This window comes from Grammomys surdaster, unplaced genomic scaffold, assembly GCF_004785775.1.
Source record: "Grammomys surdaster isolate TR1022 unplaced genomic scaffold, NIH_TR_1.0 371, whole genome shotgun sequence".
NCBI lineage: Eukaryota > Metazoa > Chordata > Mammalia > Rodentia > Muridae > Grammomys > Grammomys surdaster.
Window position 1 is genome coordinate 2,620,475 of NW_021604790.1, and position 16,725 is coordinate 2,637,199.

At 42.2% G+C, this 16,725-nt stretch overlaps 1 protein-coding gene and 1 pseudogene across 1 annotated transcript in view; one reads left to right on the forward strand and one right to left on the reverse strand.

Annotated features, from left to right (window-relative positions):
* Gpatch8 (G-patch domain containing 8) overlaps positions 1-13,036 on the reverse strand; it is a 74,235-nt gene extending 61,199 nt beyond the window's left edge. Inside the window, exon 1 of the mRNA XM_028780449.1 lies at positions 12,921-13,036. Within this exon, the coding sequence (XP_028636282.1) occupies positions 12,921-12,965 (45 nt within the window). The 5' untranslated portion in view covers positions 12,966-13,036. The remainder of the gene's footprint in view (positions 1-12,920) is intronic.
* A 481-nt stretch (positions 13,037-13,517) lies between these two features.
* LOC114632180 lies at positions 13,518-14,202 on the forward strand (annotated as a pseudogene).
* The last annotated feature ends 2,523 nt before the right edge of the window (positions 14,203-16,725 follow it).

The window sequence follows — 16,725 nt, forward strand, 5'->3', positions numbered from 1 at the left end:
GTGCTGACCCTAATTTTGGACTTTCTAAACCTAAACCATATAATGATGTCAGGGTAGAGATACAGCTCAGTTGAAAACAATGTTTGCCAAATATGCACAAAGCTCTGGGTTCAATCTCCAACATAACACAGAATAAGTGTGGTGGTATATAGTAGTAATCTTAGATCTTAGTGCTTGAGAGGCAGAGGCAGGAGGATCGGAAATTCAAAGTCATCCTTTGCTACATAGCAAGTTCAAGGCCAGTTAGGGTTATGAGACTGTCTGAAAAGAAAAAAAAAATTGTAAAATGATTTTGATTTCACCTTCATAGATGATAAAAGGAAGGAAAAAGGAAGAAAAAACAGGAGAGAAAGCAAGTTTGGTTGCCATAACTCATGAGCTAATAATAGAGAATAGACTACCACAGCTGTCCTCTGACCTCCACAAGCACACTGTGGCACTCACAGCCTACACGCACCCATACAAACACAATTTTTTAAAAAAAAGGTCTTTTTTTTTTAAAAAGTCAGTATCAGTCTCGAAAAACCAAAAAAAAAAAAATTAGTATCATTATGTATACCAGGCTGGCCTTGAACCCCAAAAGATCCACCTGCCTCTGCTTCCTGAGTGTTAGGATTAAATGCATGTGCCACCATACCTGGCTAAAACCTCAAATTTTGAAAAAGTGGCATGAAACAGAACCATACAAGACAGCTTCATATTTAAGCTATGAACGAACCCAATCCTCCTTTGTCAACAAATAAGACTTTATTGCTTGCCTCTTTTTTGCACATTCCAAATAAGTAAATTTTACTACTCGGACAATGGAATTGAAAAGGAATATCTCAATAAGAAGAAAACATAAAACCCACCTTTGAAAAAGAAAACTAGGCCAAACGATGGTGGGCTACACAAATGGTTTTGGAAAGGAGGAGGAGGAAGAGGAGGAAAAGAAGAAGAAAGAGAAGGAGGAGGAGGAGGAAGAAGGAAGAAGAGGAGGAAGAGAAGAGAGAAAAAGAAAACAAAACTAGACATTCTGAATATTAATGGCACTGTTTTATTAGTATAAAGTTTATTGCAATTTAAGTGAACAGAGGGCTGGAGAGATGGCTCAGCCGTTAAAGGCTAGGCTCACAACCAAAAGTAAAAAGTGAACAGAGCTGGAGAGATGGCTCAGTGGTTAAGAGCACTGGCTGCTCTTCCCAAGGTCCTGAGTTCAAATCCCAGCAACCACATGGTGGCTCACAAAAATCTGGAATGCGATCTGATGCCCTCTTCTGGTGTGTCTGAAGACAACGACAGTGTATTCATATACATATAATAAAATAATAAATAAATCTTTAAAAAAAAAAAAAAAAGCCGAGCAGTGGTGGCACATGCCTTTAATCCCAGCACTTGGGAGGCAGAGACAGGCAGATTTCTGAGTTCAAGGCCAGCCTGGTTTACAGAGTGAGTTCCAGGACAGCCAGGGCTATACAGAGAAACCTTGTCTCGAAAAAACAAAAACAAAACAAACAAACAAACAAAAATAAACAAACAAACCAGGAAGTGGCGCATGCCTTTAATTCCAGCACTCCAGAGACAGAAGTAGGGAGATCTCTGATTTCGAGGCCACCTTAGTCTACAGCACAAGTTCCAGGACAGCCAGGACTATACAGAGAAGCCTTGTCTCAGAAAACCAAAATAAACAACAGCAATAATAATAATTCTTAAAAAAAAAAAAAAAAAAAAAGAAGCCCAGCCAGGTGTGTTGATGCTTTTAATCCCAGCATCTCGAAGGCAAACCCAGACAGATCTCTGGAAACTGAGGGTCAGCCTGGTCTACAAAACAAGTTCCAGGAAGATTGGGGCTATATAGTGAGATCCTGTCTCCAAAAAAACGCACACAACCAAACAAAATTAGTATAATACAGTATACTACCCTTTTGTTGGGGGGTGAGGAGGTGTTGGAGACAGTGTTTCTCTGTGTAGCCCTGACTGTCCTGGAACTCACTCTGTAGATCAGGCTGACTTCAAACTCAAAGATCCACTTGCTTCTGCCTACTGAATGCTGGGACTAAAGGCATGAGCTACTGGTTTTATCGTGAGCGTACTGAACTTTCTACTCTGACTAATACAATATACAATGAGCATATTTGGTTACAGTTCCACTGTCAAAAAGTCAATTTGCTTTTTATTAGAGGAAAATCAATACCACACCTTCTGGTATTTGCTGTAATATCAATGACTTCTTTCAGTATCTGTGCAGTCATTTAAAATTCCTTTGGTGATCCCCATAAGTCTCTTTCAGTTAAGTCTAAATGGCAATGCTAGCACAGCAAGGGAAATAAGGGCAGAGAGACAAGCAAAAGGACCACAGTGTTTCAAGGAAGAAACTGTAGCAGAACTCAAGAAACAGAAATATACCTCAGGCTAGAATCTATTTTCATTAATAATATTAGAACTGACTTAGTCACAAGAAAAAGACAAAAACCTCTATATACACCAGATTCACAATTCAAGACACTACAAGTCTAATGTGGCCTATGCTTGTAATCCTACATTCCTAAGGCAGAGGCAGGGAACAGATGCAAGTTCAAGGTCAGCCAGGGCTACAAGTCATTACTTGTTTCAAAAAACACGAGGACACCGAAATAAGATTTCATTAACTACCATGCTCAGAGAACAGGTCTGACTCCCAGCACTTGGTAGTTAAAGGCAGAAATATTCAGAACTGGGGTTCTAGACCAGCCTGAGCTACATAAGACTGTCTTTAAAAAAAACAAACCAAATATGACCTTTGCCACTCTATCAGAAAATAAGTATTTTGTACCCCAGTACTAGGAACTGAACCCAGAAACTTAGGAATGGTAAGCAAGCTGAACAACAACAAAAAAAATCTTTTGTTACTATTTTTTGGAGATCAATTCTCTAGTAGTGCAGGTTGACCTTGAATTCCTTATGTAACTGAAGCTAGTCTTGAACTCCTAATCTTCCTGATTCAACCTCCCAAGCCTAGCAAATCAGGATAGTTAAGTGTTTTTAAAACATTTTTAAGTCATTGGGTTAGAAAAATAGCCTATGGGTAAAGGCACTTGCTACCCAGTCAAGCAGAGTTCCATTCCTGGAATCTGCGTGGTAAAAGAACTGTCTTCTGATCTCTACACATGGATGTGATATGCATGTGCCCACAAGCACATACCACACAAACAACTAATACATAATTAAGTCAAAACTTTTAACTTTGAAGGGTTTACTACGTTGGCAGTGTGCTTGCCTAGTACATTCGAGGCCCTGGATGTGATTCGCAGCACCACACAGAGCAAGCATGGTGGTGCACACTGGTGACCTCAGCCACAAGGGGGGGAGAGACGGATGAGACCCAAGGTCATTATGACAATCAGTCCCAGGCTATGGGAGACCCAGTACCAAAGAATTTTTTTCTTTTGAATCAGGCTCATAATTATAGTACCAGACCGAAGTATGCTGACGAAGAGACTGTCAAGAGGTCAAGTCCCTATTTCAAGAAGGACAGAAAAACAAAAAAGAGAAAGGAAAAGAGGAAGGGAAGGGACCAGAGTTGAGAATATAATCATAGAATCCCTCTACAGTACTCTAATTAGAATTTTAAAACACGACAAAAGTACTCTACTAGATAATATAAGGCCTTGTCTAAGCCAGGCAGTGGTGGTGCACGCTTTTAATCCCAGCACTTGGGAGGCAGAGGCAGGAGGATTCCTGAGTTCGAGGCTAGCCTGGTCTACAGAGTGAGTTCCAGGACAGCCAGGGCTACACAGAGAAACCCTGTCTCGAAAAACAAACAAACAAACAAAACAAACAAAAAAAGCCTTGTCTAAACGCATGCATCCACACACGCTCGCACACTCACTCAAGAAAAAAGAAAAGTACAAGAACAACTGCTTTTTCTCTGATCTTTACCATACAAGAACAGCCTTGAATTGCATGTAGTTAAAATGGTATAAAAGCAAAAAGGAGGAGGGGATGGGATAGGGGGCTTCTAGGGAGGGAAAATAGGGGAAGGGGATGGCATCTGAAATGTAAATTAATAAAATATCCAATTAAAAAAGAAAGAACAGTCTTGAAGTCTACCCTTGGACTTCTACACCAGGGTGAGAAAAACTAAACACATGATCACAACAGCCTTGTAACCATACTTCTTTCCAAACCCAGTCTCCCACCAAAATATCTTTTTCTAAATAAACATCTTTCTCTTTACTATTCACATAGAATTAAAAACGTGCCCTATGTATAATCCATGTTTGATTTGTTTTGCCTTAATTATATACTCTGTGTCTTTGTGAGTTTTTGGGGTTTTTTTTTGTTCTTTAAAAAAAAAAAAAAAAAAGGCCGGGCAGTGGTGGTGCATGCCTTTAATCCCAGCACTTGGGAGGCAGAGGCAGGCGGATTTCTGAGTTCCAGGCCAGCCTGGTCTACAGAGTGAGTTCCAGGACAGCCAGGAGTACACAGAGAAACCCTGTCTCGAAAACCCACAAAAAAAAAAAAAAAATCATGCCGAGGTAGCATACACCTTTCTTTGGTCCCAGCACTGGGGAGAAAGAGGAAGGTGGATCTGAGTTCAAGGCCTGTCTAGTTTACAGAGCAAGTTCCAGGACAGCCAAGGCTACACAGAGAAACATTGTATTGAAAAATAAAGCAAGAATCTCAGTATGTAATCCAGACTTGCTTTGAACACATACTAGTCCTGCCTCAGAGTCTTACATCCCGAGATTACAGGGTGCAGCAAGGACACACATCGGCGTGCCTGACATGCCTTTACTTTTTGAATCACTTCTAGGGAACCTTCAGGAGAGCTCCCTTTGGTCACTCTTAACATTCTTCATTTGCTAAGAATCACATCAATTCATCATCACTATTTCGAAATTGGTTTCATCCCTGAATCAATTTTTTTCCCTCTTTCATACTTTGGGAATGTGAATAGTAATGATTAGTTTTAGTATCCCAAGCATACCTGAAGCTGATTTATTGCTAAGGGCATTTCTCCCAATTGAAAGTGGGAAAAGACAGAAAACTGTTGGGAATTGGTTCTAATGCTTTGTCTTAACTCCCAAAATTACACAGGAATCTGCGTATCCAGATGCTAAGGGTCCTTGTCCCCAATTGGATTTTGACTGATCAATAAAGAGCCAGTGACCAATGGCTGGGCAGGATGAAAGAGGGCAGGACTTTTAGGATTCCTGGGCAAGAAAAAAGGGGATTCTGCCATGAGAGGGGTGTAGATGGACCACACCATGATAGGGAAAAGCTGAGAGATCAGAATTAAGAGCCTGCCTACTCACAAGAGTCAGAGAAGCAGCCCCAGGGGCCACTCCCCTGCTTGGGTCTAGGGCAGCAAAGATAAAATATAGATTTAAAAAAAAGTATTAACTAAGGAATACTGGAGGAAAGTGTGTGTTAGCCAGAGGGAGGTTTGGAAGTGCCAAGCCATTGAGCTAGTCAAGGCATATCAAAATTAAGCTGATGTGTGTGTATGTGTCTTTCATTAGAGAAGCCAGAGAACTCTGGTGTGTGGCTACAAGCACAATCACCCACTGGGAGCTCAGTGCAGATTAACCATTCACCACTAAAAAAAAAAAAAAAAAAAAAAAAAAACAGTAATTAATAAAAATCTGTCCTTTTGTTATCTCTTGCAGACCTGCATTAGAATAGCAACTCTAGTCCATAATACTAGACACATGCACACAAACATACACACAAAACCTGTTTCTGTGACCTAAATAGACAATTAACTTCTTTTTCAAGTAAATGTCTTCTGAGAGTCCTATTATCACAAATGGCTCACAAAAGATGCTAGGGTCACAACTCAATGGTAAAAGGCTTTCCAGGCATGACTGAACCCTGATTTTTGATGCCTCGTATAAGAGGAGTGAATGGAAGAGGGCCCCAAAAAGAAATCCTATAAACATACTACATAAAAGTAACAGATGACTTTCTCACTGCTATTTAACATTGAGATCACTTAAGCAGATTCTAGAAAGTCCTTGAGCAAATGAAATGTTCCTTTTTTTTTTTTTTTTTTTTGGTTTTTCAAGACAGGGTTTCTCTGTAGCCCTGGCTGTCCTGGAACTCACTCTGTAGACCAGGCTGGCCTCGAACTCAGAAATCCGCCTGCCTCTGCCTCCCAAGTGCTGGGATTAAAGGCGTGCGCCACCACTGCCCGGCATGCTACATTTTTATTATGACCATTATTTTATTTCCCCATGCTAGTAGGTGAGAAGGGCACTCAATCTGATTCTGCTTAGTAAACAAGAGGCTCCCATCTCCAAGCTAGCACTGAGGATAAAAAGGTGGGGTCCAGGTCCTGCTCCTTCAGGACACCTGGGTAGGCCTACTCCTATCTCCTGGTACTGCACCAGCCCAGGGCTGTTGATAGATGTCCATATTGGGCTCACATCCTGGTCTCAGTGCCAGATTATTTTCAGTTCCCAGGAAAATCAAAAATCAAGGGCTGGCAAGATGTCTCAGCAAGTAAAGCCCATTGTGTTGCCAAAGCAGTTGAAATGTGTTTGATCTCTGAGACCAGCATGGTATCAAGAACTAACTCTAACAATCTGACTTTTGACCTACTCACACACATATGGCCTATGGGTATGTACACACACACACACGCCCCAAACACATGCACTTGTATAATCAATTTGTCCAAAGTAGAAAAACCAGGATCTATTTGGATTTTAAAAAAAACTTCAAGATATTTGTGAGCAGTCAGTAATAATTTCTTACACATAACTTTTTTTAATAGAAATTCTTCTGATGAGGCCTGCCACGTGCCTTTAATCCCACCATCTGAGGCCGAGGCAGGCACATTTCTACTGAGTCTCAGGCCAGCCACGGCTACGTAGAGAAACCCTGTCTCTAAAAACTCAAAAATAAATGATTCTAATCTTTAGAAAATATGCCTATGAGGCAATTGTGGCAGCTCACACTGCAATGCCAGCACTTGGGAGGAGGGCTGCTGTGAGCATCAGGCTAGGGTACACTACAAAGTAAGACCCTGATTTTAAAAAAAAAAAAAAAAAAAGGCATTTTATTTTCACATTGCTGTCTATTGTCGTAACCTTTTTTTTTTTTCATTAAAAATCCAATGCACGCCACCACCGCCCACCTTTAATCCCAGCACTTGGGAGGCAGAGACAGATCGATTTCTGAGTTCGAGACCAGCCTGGTCTACAGGGTGACTTCCAGGACAGCCAGGGCTACACAGAGAAACCCTGTCTCGAAAAACAAAAACAAACAAACAAACAAAAAAACAACCCAATGCACATAACAAGAGCCATTAGTCCTCTTGAATACAAATGCTAAAGAATATTTGATCACAATTTAGCCACATCACCATTAAAAGCTGAACAACCACAAAATGCTAGGCTTAACAGCACTTTAAACTTTACAGCTACATATCAGTGTATAGCTAAAATGTTAATGAATCCAAAATGTTATCTTATTGTAAATTACATTATATATTTTTCATTAGTTTATGTAAAACTTGACTCTGTGAACAAATGTCTTATTTCATAATGCGGAAAGAGGTGATGTCTCACTCAGAAACTGAGGTCAGATTCTAAAGGAGTCATTAAAGCTTTGCTTTATTAGGCAAACAAAAATCAGTCTAAATTACCATGGTTTCCAAAGATAAAATGCCACTTTGAAAAGCTACAGTTGGGCTGGGCGGTGGTGGTGCATGCCTTTAATCCCAGCACTTGGGAGGCCTAGAGGCAGGCAGATTTCTGAGTTTGAGGCCAGTCTGGTCTACAGAGTGAGTTCCAGGACAGCCAGGACTACACAGAGAAACCCTGTCTCGAAAAACCAAAAAAAAAAAAGAAGAAAGAAAGAAAGAAAGAAAGAAAGAAAGAAAGAAAGAAAGAAAAAAGAAAAGCTACTGTTGTGTAGCACTTGCCTCAGTACCCACCACTGCCCACTTAAAACCCAGGACTAGTAGTGCAGGCCTGCAATCCCAGTCATTTGGAGGCTGAGGCAGAAGGACTACAAATTCAAACAGGACCTGCTGAGACAACAAAACAGTTAAAGGCCAGCCTTGGTAATTTAGTAAGACCCTGTCTCAAAATAAAGAGGGCTGGGGGTAGTGGTGCATGCTGACCATCTGTAATCCCAGCACTCTGGTGACATAGGCAGAATTTAGTTCAAGGCCATCCTGGGCTACACAGTATGTATATCTGAAGCCAGTTTATGCTACTTTGAGATCCAGTCCCTGATCCTGGGGGTGGGGATGGGAAACACAATCAATGGGAGAGAGTAGAGGGGAAAAGTCTAATAACTGAAACATAACAATGTATCCTTTGATAAGTAAAACTTGGTCAGAAGCCGGTCCTGAAGCCCATGAAAAACAAGATACAGATCTGGACAAAACAGAACAGAGAAAAACTATAATTGTATTACTTGTCTAAAAGGACACTTATTTGTGTGACCTATAAACCTACCTTTCATTATTCATGACTCAATTATACTTGTATAAAATATAAAATCCAGGCTAGAGATACAGCTCAGTTGGTAGTATCAGTCTTGCTCAAACAAGGCCCAGGGTTCACTGGAACTACAGTACCAGTGGACACGGTGGCACATGACTATAATCTCAGCATTTGACAAGGAGAATTAGACATTCAATGCTACTCAGCTAGTGAGTCTAAGGCCAGCCTGAGCTACGTGAACCCCTATCTTTAAAACAAACAAACAAACAAACAAACAGCAGATAAAACTGCTAGTGCAAAAAATGATCTTCAATACATGTTCAAGAGTCAAAACATCAGGCAGCAAGATGGTTCGGCAGGTAAAGGTACTTGCCATCCAAGCATGACTACCTGAACTCAATCCTAAAAGTCCTCATAAAGGTGAAAGGAGATAACTAACTCTATAATGTAGTAACCTGATCTTATCTTCATACATGCAGTGTGGCGGCACGCACACACACACAAGTAATTTATTTTTAAAAAGGTGAAAAAGTCAACCTAGGGGTTAGAGAGATGACCTGGTAATAAGAACATATAGCAAGTTCTCTTCCAGAGGATCCAAAATTTGGCTTCTACCACTCAAGTGAAGTGCAACTCACAACTGCCCCTCACCCCAGCTCAGCCCTCTTTGGCTTCAGTAGACACTGCACTCACAAGCACAAAACCCTCACAGATATTCACATATACACATCATTTTGAAAAAACAAAACAGCCGGGCAGTGGTGGTGCACGCCGTTAATCCCACCACTCGGGAGGCAGAGGCAGGCGGATTTCTGAGTTCGAGGCCACTCACTACAGAGTGAGTTCCAGGACAGCCAGGGCTACACAGAGAAACCCTGTCTCGAAAAAACAGAAACAAACAAACAAAAAAAAAAAAAAGAAAGAAAAAACAAAACACAATCTTTTAAAAATTTATTTTCGATAAAGAGTGGTGGTACATGTCTTTAATTGCAGCACTCAGGAGGCAGTTTGAGGCCAGCCTGGTCTACAGAGAGAGTTCCAGCCAGGGATACACAAAGAAACCCTTGAAAAACAAAAAGTAAAAATTTTTTTAATGGAAAAGCCGATCTAAATTTAATCCCCATGATATAACCAATATATTAACCAAGTTACTTAACTATCTAAGCCACAATTATTTCACTTAAAAATGGATAGTAACTACTTCTTAGGTATTATTATGAAAACTGAGATATACACAAAACCCCAAGAATAATGGTTTTTTTTCTCATTTTCTTAACATTTTTAAACTTTATTTGTGGTATCTGTGGGAGTACACATGTGGAGCTGGTCAGAGGACAACCTGTGGGAGTCAGTTTTCTCCTAGCACATGAGTCCTGGGAATCAAATTCAGGTGGTCAGACTTGACAAAAGTGCCTTTACTAGCTGAGTCATCTTAGAGGCACCTTATTTAATTTTTGAGACAGTGTCTCGCATAACCCAGGCTAGCTTCAAACTAGCTTAATAGCTTATATAGGCAAAGATAATATAGAAATCTTAATTTTCCCTCTACCTCCAAAGTTCTGGGATTATGGGAGCTCACCACCAGAAGTAGCCTGAACTTTTTGTTTTAAAAAGACAGGGTCTTGTTATGCTCAACTACTTAAAACCTTAAAAGGCTACATTTAACTTCAGTAACCTAAACTTGAAACATATTTCAAGATATATTACTCAAAGAGCATCTTCCCGTTTCACTCCCTCTTCAATGGCTGGCTCTAAACCAAAGGTCAGTACTGACGGCTGATTAAAATTTGTTTTCTTTTATTAAAATACCCAGAGACAAATATATTAACTATTCTCATTTTATTATGTTTTTTGTTACTATTATTACTATCATGGTGCTAAGGATCAAATCCTTCACATATTAGGGGAATACTCTGCCACTGAACATATTATACCCCCAACCCTTAAATATTTTTAAAGGCATGTTTTTTTTAGAAACGATAGTATAATTTACAGACGGGACTGGGGATGTTGAGAACCTGCTACACACGCATACACAAACATAAATAAATAAATAAATAAAAACATAACTCAAAATAAAATAATTACATTTCTGAATTGGTGATTTAACTCAGAGGGTAAAAGTGCTTGTTAGCTAGTATCATGAGCAAAATCCTGGGTATGAAAGACCACCCCTGTAATCCCAGCACTTTGGAGGTTGAAAAAGGGGAATCAGAAATTCAAAGTCATCCCTGGCTATATTGCAGAACTGAGGCTAGTGCTCGTATGGAATATGTAAGAAATAGTTCCAATTTTTTTTTCCATTTCCAGTACCCTTAATGCAAAATGCTAGGACATTTAGAATTTTAAGTGGGTTAAGTCAGATCAAGTGCAGAAAATACAATTATAATGTATGTACTAACATCAAAGAGCTCAAAGGATCTATTCTGGTTTTAAAAACTTTTTATTATATTTACTTCATGGGGGCTGTCAGAGCCCCCAACTCTGGGGAATGAATTTGGTTCTTTCTTTCCACCTTATGGATCCCCAGGTGCTAACTCAGGTTCGATTTGATGGCAAACTCCCTAAGCCACCTCTAAGGCTGTTCCTTTTTTATTACTACTATTTTTAATTTTTTATTAATGTGTATATTATGTGAGGGGTCAAACATGTTGGTGTCAGAAGACAACTTTTTGGAGTTGGATCTCACCTTCCTCCTTCCAGAGAGCAAACTGAGGTTGTCAAGCTTGGGGGGCAAAGGCTTTTTACCCACTGAGCCATCTCATTAGCCTATAAATCAGATTGCATATTACCTCAACTAAAGCATCGAAGAGTCTCCCTGCTTAGTTCCCAAAGGACAACACTCACATCCTAACAGCCAGTTTTCAATATCTTCATTCAAAATCCCGTTTGAGCCTGCTGAGATAGTTGAGGGCCATTTTTCCTCAAAACTGTCTGTTTTTAATTTTATTAGGTCACCTTGAAATTCTCTTCTCTGAAAAGCATTCGAAGGTTTTCATCATCAGTATGTCTCCTAAATAATTTTAAATTAATAAAAAAATAACACAGCTTATATACTTTACACCTGCTTCATAGGGCTTGCTATAGGAAGACAGGAAGGAAGGGAGGGAGGGAGGGAGGGAGGGAGGGAGGGAGGAAGAAAGACGGACAGACAGCCTTCTCAGACATCAAATGTCCAAACTGAATTACCTCAAACTTCAGTGGGCCTGAGATAAATCCTTAAAACACCTTGAGATGCTGTGTTGTGCTGCAGCTTATCCAGGAGGCACATGACCACAAGGCCTTTTCAGCAACTCTCAAATGCCTTACTGCTGCAAAACTTCTCATAGCATTCTACATACAAGACTATTAAACAGTGTTGATTTTAAACCAGTTAAATTGCTTTGTCTACTTATCAACCCAATCGTCTCCAAGAATTCAAACCCTTCAAATTGCCTTCTGACACAGCTAGAGCTGCGTTGAGTAAGCTCAAAGGAATATAAAAACTTGAGTTCTGAGGCTCATCCCTTGACCTAAATTGCTGTTGCCAGGAGATGCGGTAGTAATGCAGTAATTTGCAACTGAGGATGTATTTTACCTAGAAATAGCCAAAGGCTACTAAATCCTTTGCTGTCGCCAACTATTTCTGCAGTAACAATTTCAACAGCTAAAAGCCGAATTATTCTAATTCGGCCTTTGTTGTTGGGATTTGATTTTTTGGTGGTATTTTGTTGTTGTTGTTGTTGTTTCTTTAATGCCTGCCATCCCACGGACATCTTTCCCAGATCAACATGTGTAAATGAAGAAAGAAAAATCAGGTTTAGGGACAAGTTATCTCCTGCTTGGAAAGGCATTATTATGCTTCTTTACAAATCTTGGTAGGTTTCGAAGTTAAGTTTACACCAGTCCACAGATCTATACCTTACTGTTTCCCAACCCAATTAACGGCCTGTAAGCAACAGCAGTTATTTATGCCCAGAGAAAGCTCAACGGCTTGCCTCAACAAAAAAAGGCGTTTGATAAGTAAGGGTACCCCTTTCCAGGGTGAAGACTAGGTTAGATAGACGATAAAGGGTTTGTTTATCACAATGAGAAAACGGAGAGAAGATTCCCAGGATGATCGGGGCGAGCAAAAATCCAAGGGTTCCGTAGCCCTGGCCTGAAAACCGCTGGGCCAAGCCTTCCCAAACCTAGCCCTCTCCCCTGGGGGCCAGCTCTGCGCCTGCACAGGCCCCGAGACAACCAAAGCGCAGCCCCACAAAGCGCCCTGCTGGAGAGCGGACAGGCAGAGGCAAATGGAAGGAAACCCGAGTTTAAGAGGTAATGCGAATAGTGATGAAGCCGGAGACGCGGCCTCATCTCGGGCTGGGAGGCCCTTACAGAAATGAGAGGCAGAAAGAAGAGCCGGCTTGCAAGGCGGAGCGGAGAGCAGAAGGAAAGAGAGCCTGGAGAACGGGAGGGAGGCGGCCCCGAGCTCGCTGCGAGCCCTCCGGGGGGGTCCTCGGCGACGCCCGTGTTTACCTGAAAGTCTCTGTCCTCGTTGAAGCGGGAGAAGCGGTCCGCCATTTTGCCGCCTTCACTCCTCCTCAGGACGACGCTCTCCGGTTCGCTCCTTCCCTCCCGCGACACCCGCCCCCTCCCTGTTTCCACGCCTCCTCCCACGCCCACCGGGCGCGCGCAGCTGGCAGTGGAGGGGGGCGGGAGGATATTGGGGGGGTGTTGGGAGGGAGGGAACTAGAATGCGTCCCGACGGGAATCCCGAAGGCGCAGGCGCCTTGCAGGCCCGGAGGCGGAACCTTCCCCTCACCGCTCGGTTTCACGCCCGGCCTCGAGCGACCTCAGTGGGCCGCGCATGCGCGCTCGCGCCGGAGCCCCGCAAGCGCTTCCGGAGGGAAAGATCAGCGGGGCAGGGCGTGTGTGGGGCTGGGGAGTGTCCACTTGTTCCCTGAGTGGTGTTCAGAAGTCTTTCTTATGCTCTTGTTTACGGCCAAGCCCATCCTGTATTTGTAATAATACACAGTATAATACTATATCGTAGCATGAGAGCTGACTTTACAGCTAGAGTACTTTTAAGTGTTTTTTTTTGTTCGTTCTGTTAACAAGGTTTCTTGTAGCCCAGGCTGGATTTTAGCTTTCTATGTAGTAGAGGTTCACCTCCGAAGTCCAAGGAGGGTATTTTTTTAAATTGATACATAATAGCATTACTTAAGAGGTAGCAAAAAGGTCTTTCTGGACCTGGCTGAGGAAGAGACGCCATCATGGGTGTTGACATTCGCCACAACAAGGACCGAAAGGTTCGGTGCAAGGAGCCCAAGAGCCAGGATATCTACTTGCGGCTGCTAGTCAAGCTGTACAGGTTTCTGGCCAATCAGGTTGTGCTGAAGAGGTTATTTATGAGCCGCACTAACCGGCCACCTCCGTCCTTGTCCCGGATGATCCGAAAGATGAAGCTTCCTAGCCGGGAGAACAAGACCGCTGTGGTTGTGGGGACAGTCACAGATGACGTGCGGATTCTGGAAGTGCCCAAGCTGAAGGTGTGTGCACTGCGGATGAGCAGCCGGCTCGAAGTCGCATCCTCAAGGCTGGGGGTAAGATCCTCACCTTTGACCAGCTGGCTCTGGAGTCTCCCAAGGGCCGAGGGACTACGCTCCTGTCTGGTCCTCGGAAGGGCCGAGAGGTGTACCGACATTTTGGCAAGGCCCCAGGAACCGCACACAGCCACACCAAACCCTATGTCCGTTCCAAGGGCCGGAAGTTCGAGTGTGCCAGGGGCCGAAGGGCCAGCCGAGGCTACAAAAACTAACCTTGGATCTTACTGTTAATAAAAAAGCTTTGGATGTTTTAAAAAAAAAAAAAAAAAGAAGTAGCAAAAAAAAAATCTTCTCAAAGGGCTTCCATTCCAGGCAGGAAGTCAGATAACCAATAAAATGACCTAATAGTTGTAAATATTAACGAGTGTCTAAAACTAAGTATAGCTTCGCTTGAGGCTGAGGGAGGATTAAGTCAAGCTTATCCTTGACTATATAGGGAGTTCAAAGCTAGCCTGGGCTATATAAGGCCTTTCCTCAAACATCAAAATCTAAGTGAAATTACAAGAAGGGTAAATTGTATCAAAAAGAAAGACCTATCTTAAAGCTACCTATAAGTCAAAACATAACAAGAGGTCCATGTTTGGAGTCGTTGGATCCCCTGAAACTAGAATTACAGTTATGAACCACCATGTCGGTGCTAGAAACGAACCCAGGTGCTCTGTGTGAGGAGCAAGTTCTTTTAACTGCTTAACCGTCTCTCCAGCTCTTGTTTTCTTTAGTGTTTTCGTGTTTTCATGGGGCAGGGGAGTTGGGGGGGCAGCTTGTTTAATTTTACTTAGTGTAAGACTGCTTTGCCTGCATGTATGTATGTATGTATGTATGTATGTATGTGTATCAGCTCTTAACAGCTGAGCCGGCTCTCTAGCTCCCTCCACCTTATTTTAAGACAAGGTCTCTCATTAAACCTGGAGCTTGGCCTAGTCAGCTAGCAAGCCTCAGGGATTGGCACCTGGCACCAGGGAAGGTGAGGGGTGTGGGGAGAGCTGAAAGTCCAAGGGCTAGTCACAAGGCAGTCCAGAGAGCAGTTGGATCCAAAATCATTTTCTTCACTCAGGTAGCAGCTAGAGCCTTTCTCTAAAAATGCTAACCAAACAAATGGACTTTTAACATGCCAGCTCTAATCAAGAAGTAGATAGTATGCTGAAATGAGAGGATCTGTTAAAAACCAACTGTCTTAGTCATTGTTTTAGCACTGTGAAGAGACACCATGACCAAGGCAACTCTTAGAAAGCATTTAATTGGGGACTTAAAATTGCAGAGGTTTTGTCCATTATTATCATGGCAGGGAGCATGACAGAATGCAGATAGGCACTGGAACAGTATCTGAGAATTATATCCTGACTCATGGGGGGGGGATGAATGAGACTAGACTGAACCTGGCATGGGCTTTTGAAACCTCAAAGCCACCTCCAGTGACACACTCCTGATAAGACCACACCCCCTAATCCTTCTAATCCTTTCAAGCAGCACAGCTCCCTGGTAGCTAAACATTCAAATATATGAGGCTATGGGGACCATTCTTATTCTTATTTAAACCACCACACCAATAGTCCAGTCAAATTTCCCCTGCAAACCATCATAGGTACCCTCTGTGGGAAACTGGCTTACAGAAGCAAGGTCTTCCTTATCCACAAAGGGATGGAAGAAGTAATTACCCCAACATAAAAATCACAGTCCTGACCAAATATCCCGTAGAAAAGCTTACCATTCGGGAACCCCAATTCACAAAGAATATTTGAAGATTAAGACAGAAATCTTGGGGGATGGAAAGGAGGCTGGGCAGTTAAGAATGCTTTCTGTTCTTGCAGAGGACCCAGCACTCACATAGCCTATAATTCTGGTTCTGGGGAATTTGATGCCCTCTTCTGGCGTCGATAGGCACTGCAGGAATGTTGTACATACTGTGTGACATTGTTCCTCAGGAGACATGAATAAGCATCTACTTACCCCAAATAAGGAACTGAGAACAGACTAAAGTACAGATACTTCCCAAGTCCAACTTGGTGAACACATGAGTTTTATTGTGGTTACTTACTGGATTATGGGTGAGGGGTAACTATAGGCAGCTGCAATATCAAAAGCCTATACCACCATAGCTGACAGGTCACAAAAGCTGGGTACTCGGAGCACGCTGCATAACACGCAGGTAGCTCAGCCAGCCCCAGCCTCTTCCATGTGGTTACCTTGTCTGAGACTCTTCTAGGTATCTGGTCTAGTCTTAGCATGTTGCTCAGCAGTCCTTATTGCTTATATATGCTTGTAGCAAGAGAGGTGAATCTCATCCATTTCAGGAACTTCCTGAAGCTTATGGGTTGTCTACAACCTGATCTGATGGTGCTTCCCTGCAGGGTTGAAGGTTTTCAGAGGAAATTGCTACTCAACAGTACATAGAGACACACGCAGGCAAGCAGTCATGACATAAAATAAATCTTTAAAAAAGAGAAAGAAAGACAGAACTCTTAAAAATTAAAATATTTTATTCCAATCACTTTGGTTACCTCTCCTGGTGTTAATGTTTTGTTTTGTTTTGAAATAGGGTCTCCTAGGTTGATGTCAAAGTCACTATGTAGACAAGAATGACCTTGAATTCCTGATCCTCCTGCCCAATTGCTAGGCTCACAGGTACAGGTATGCACCACCATGTCTATCTTGACATTGACAGCTTTCTCTTTTTTTTTTTTTTTCTCGAGACAGGGTTTTTCTGTATAGCCCTGGCTGTCCTGGAACTCACTCTG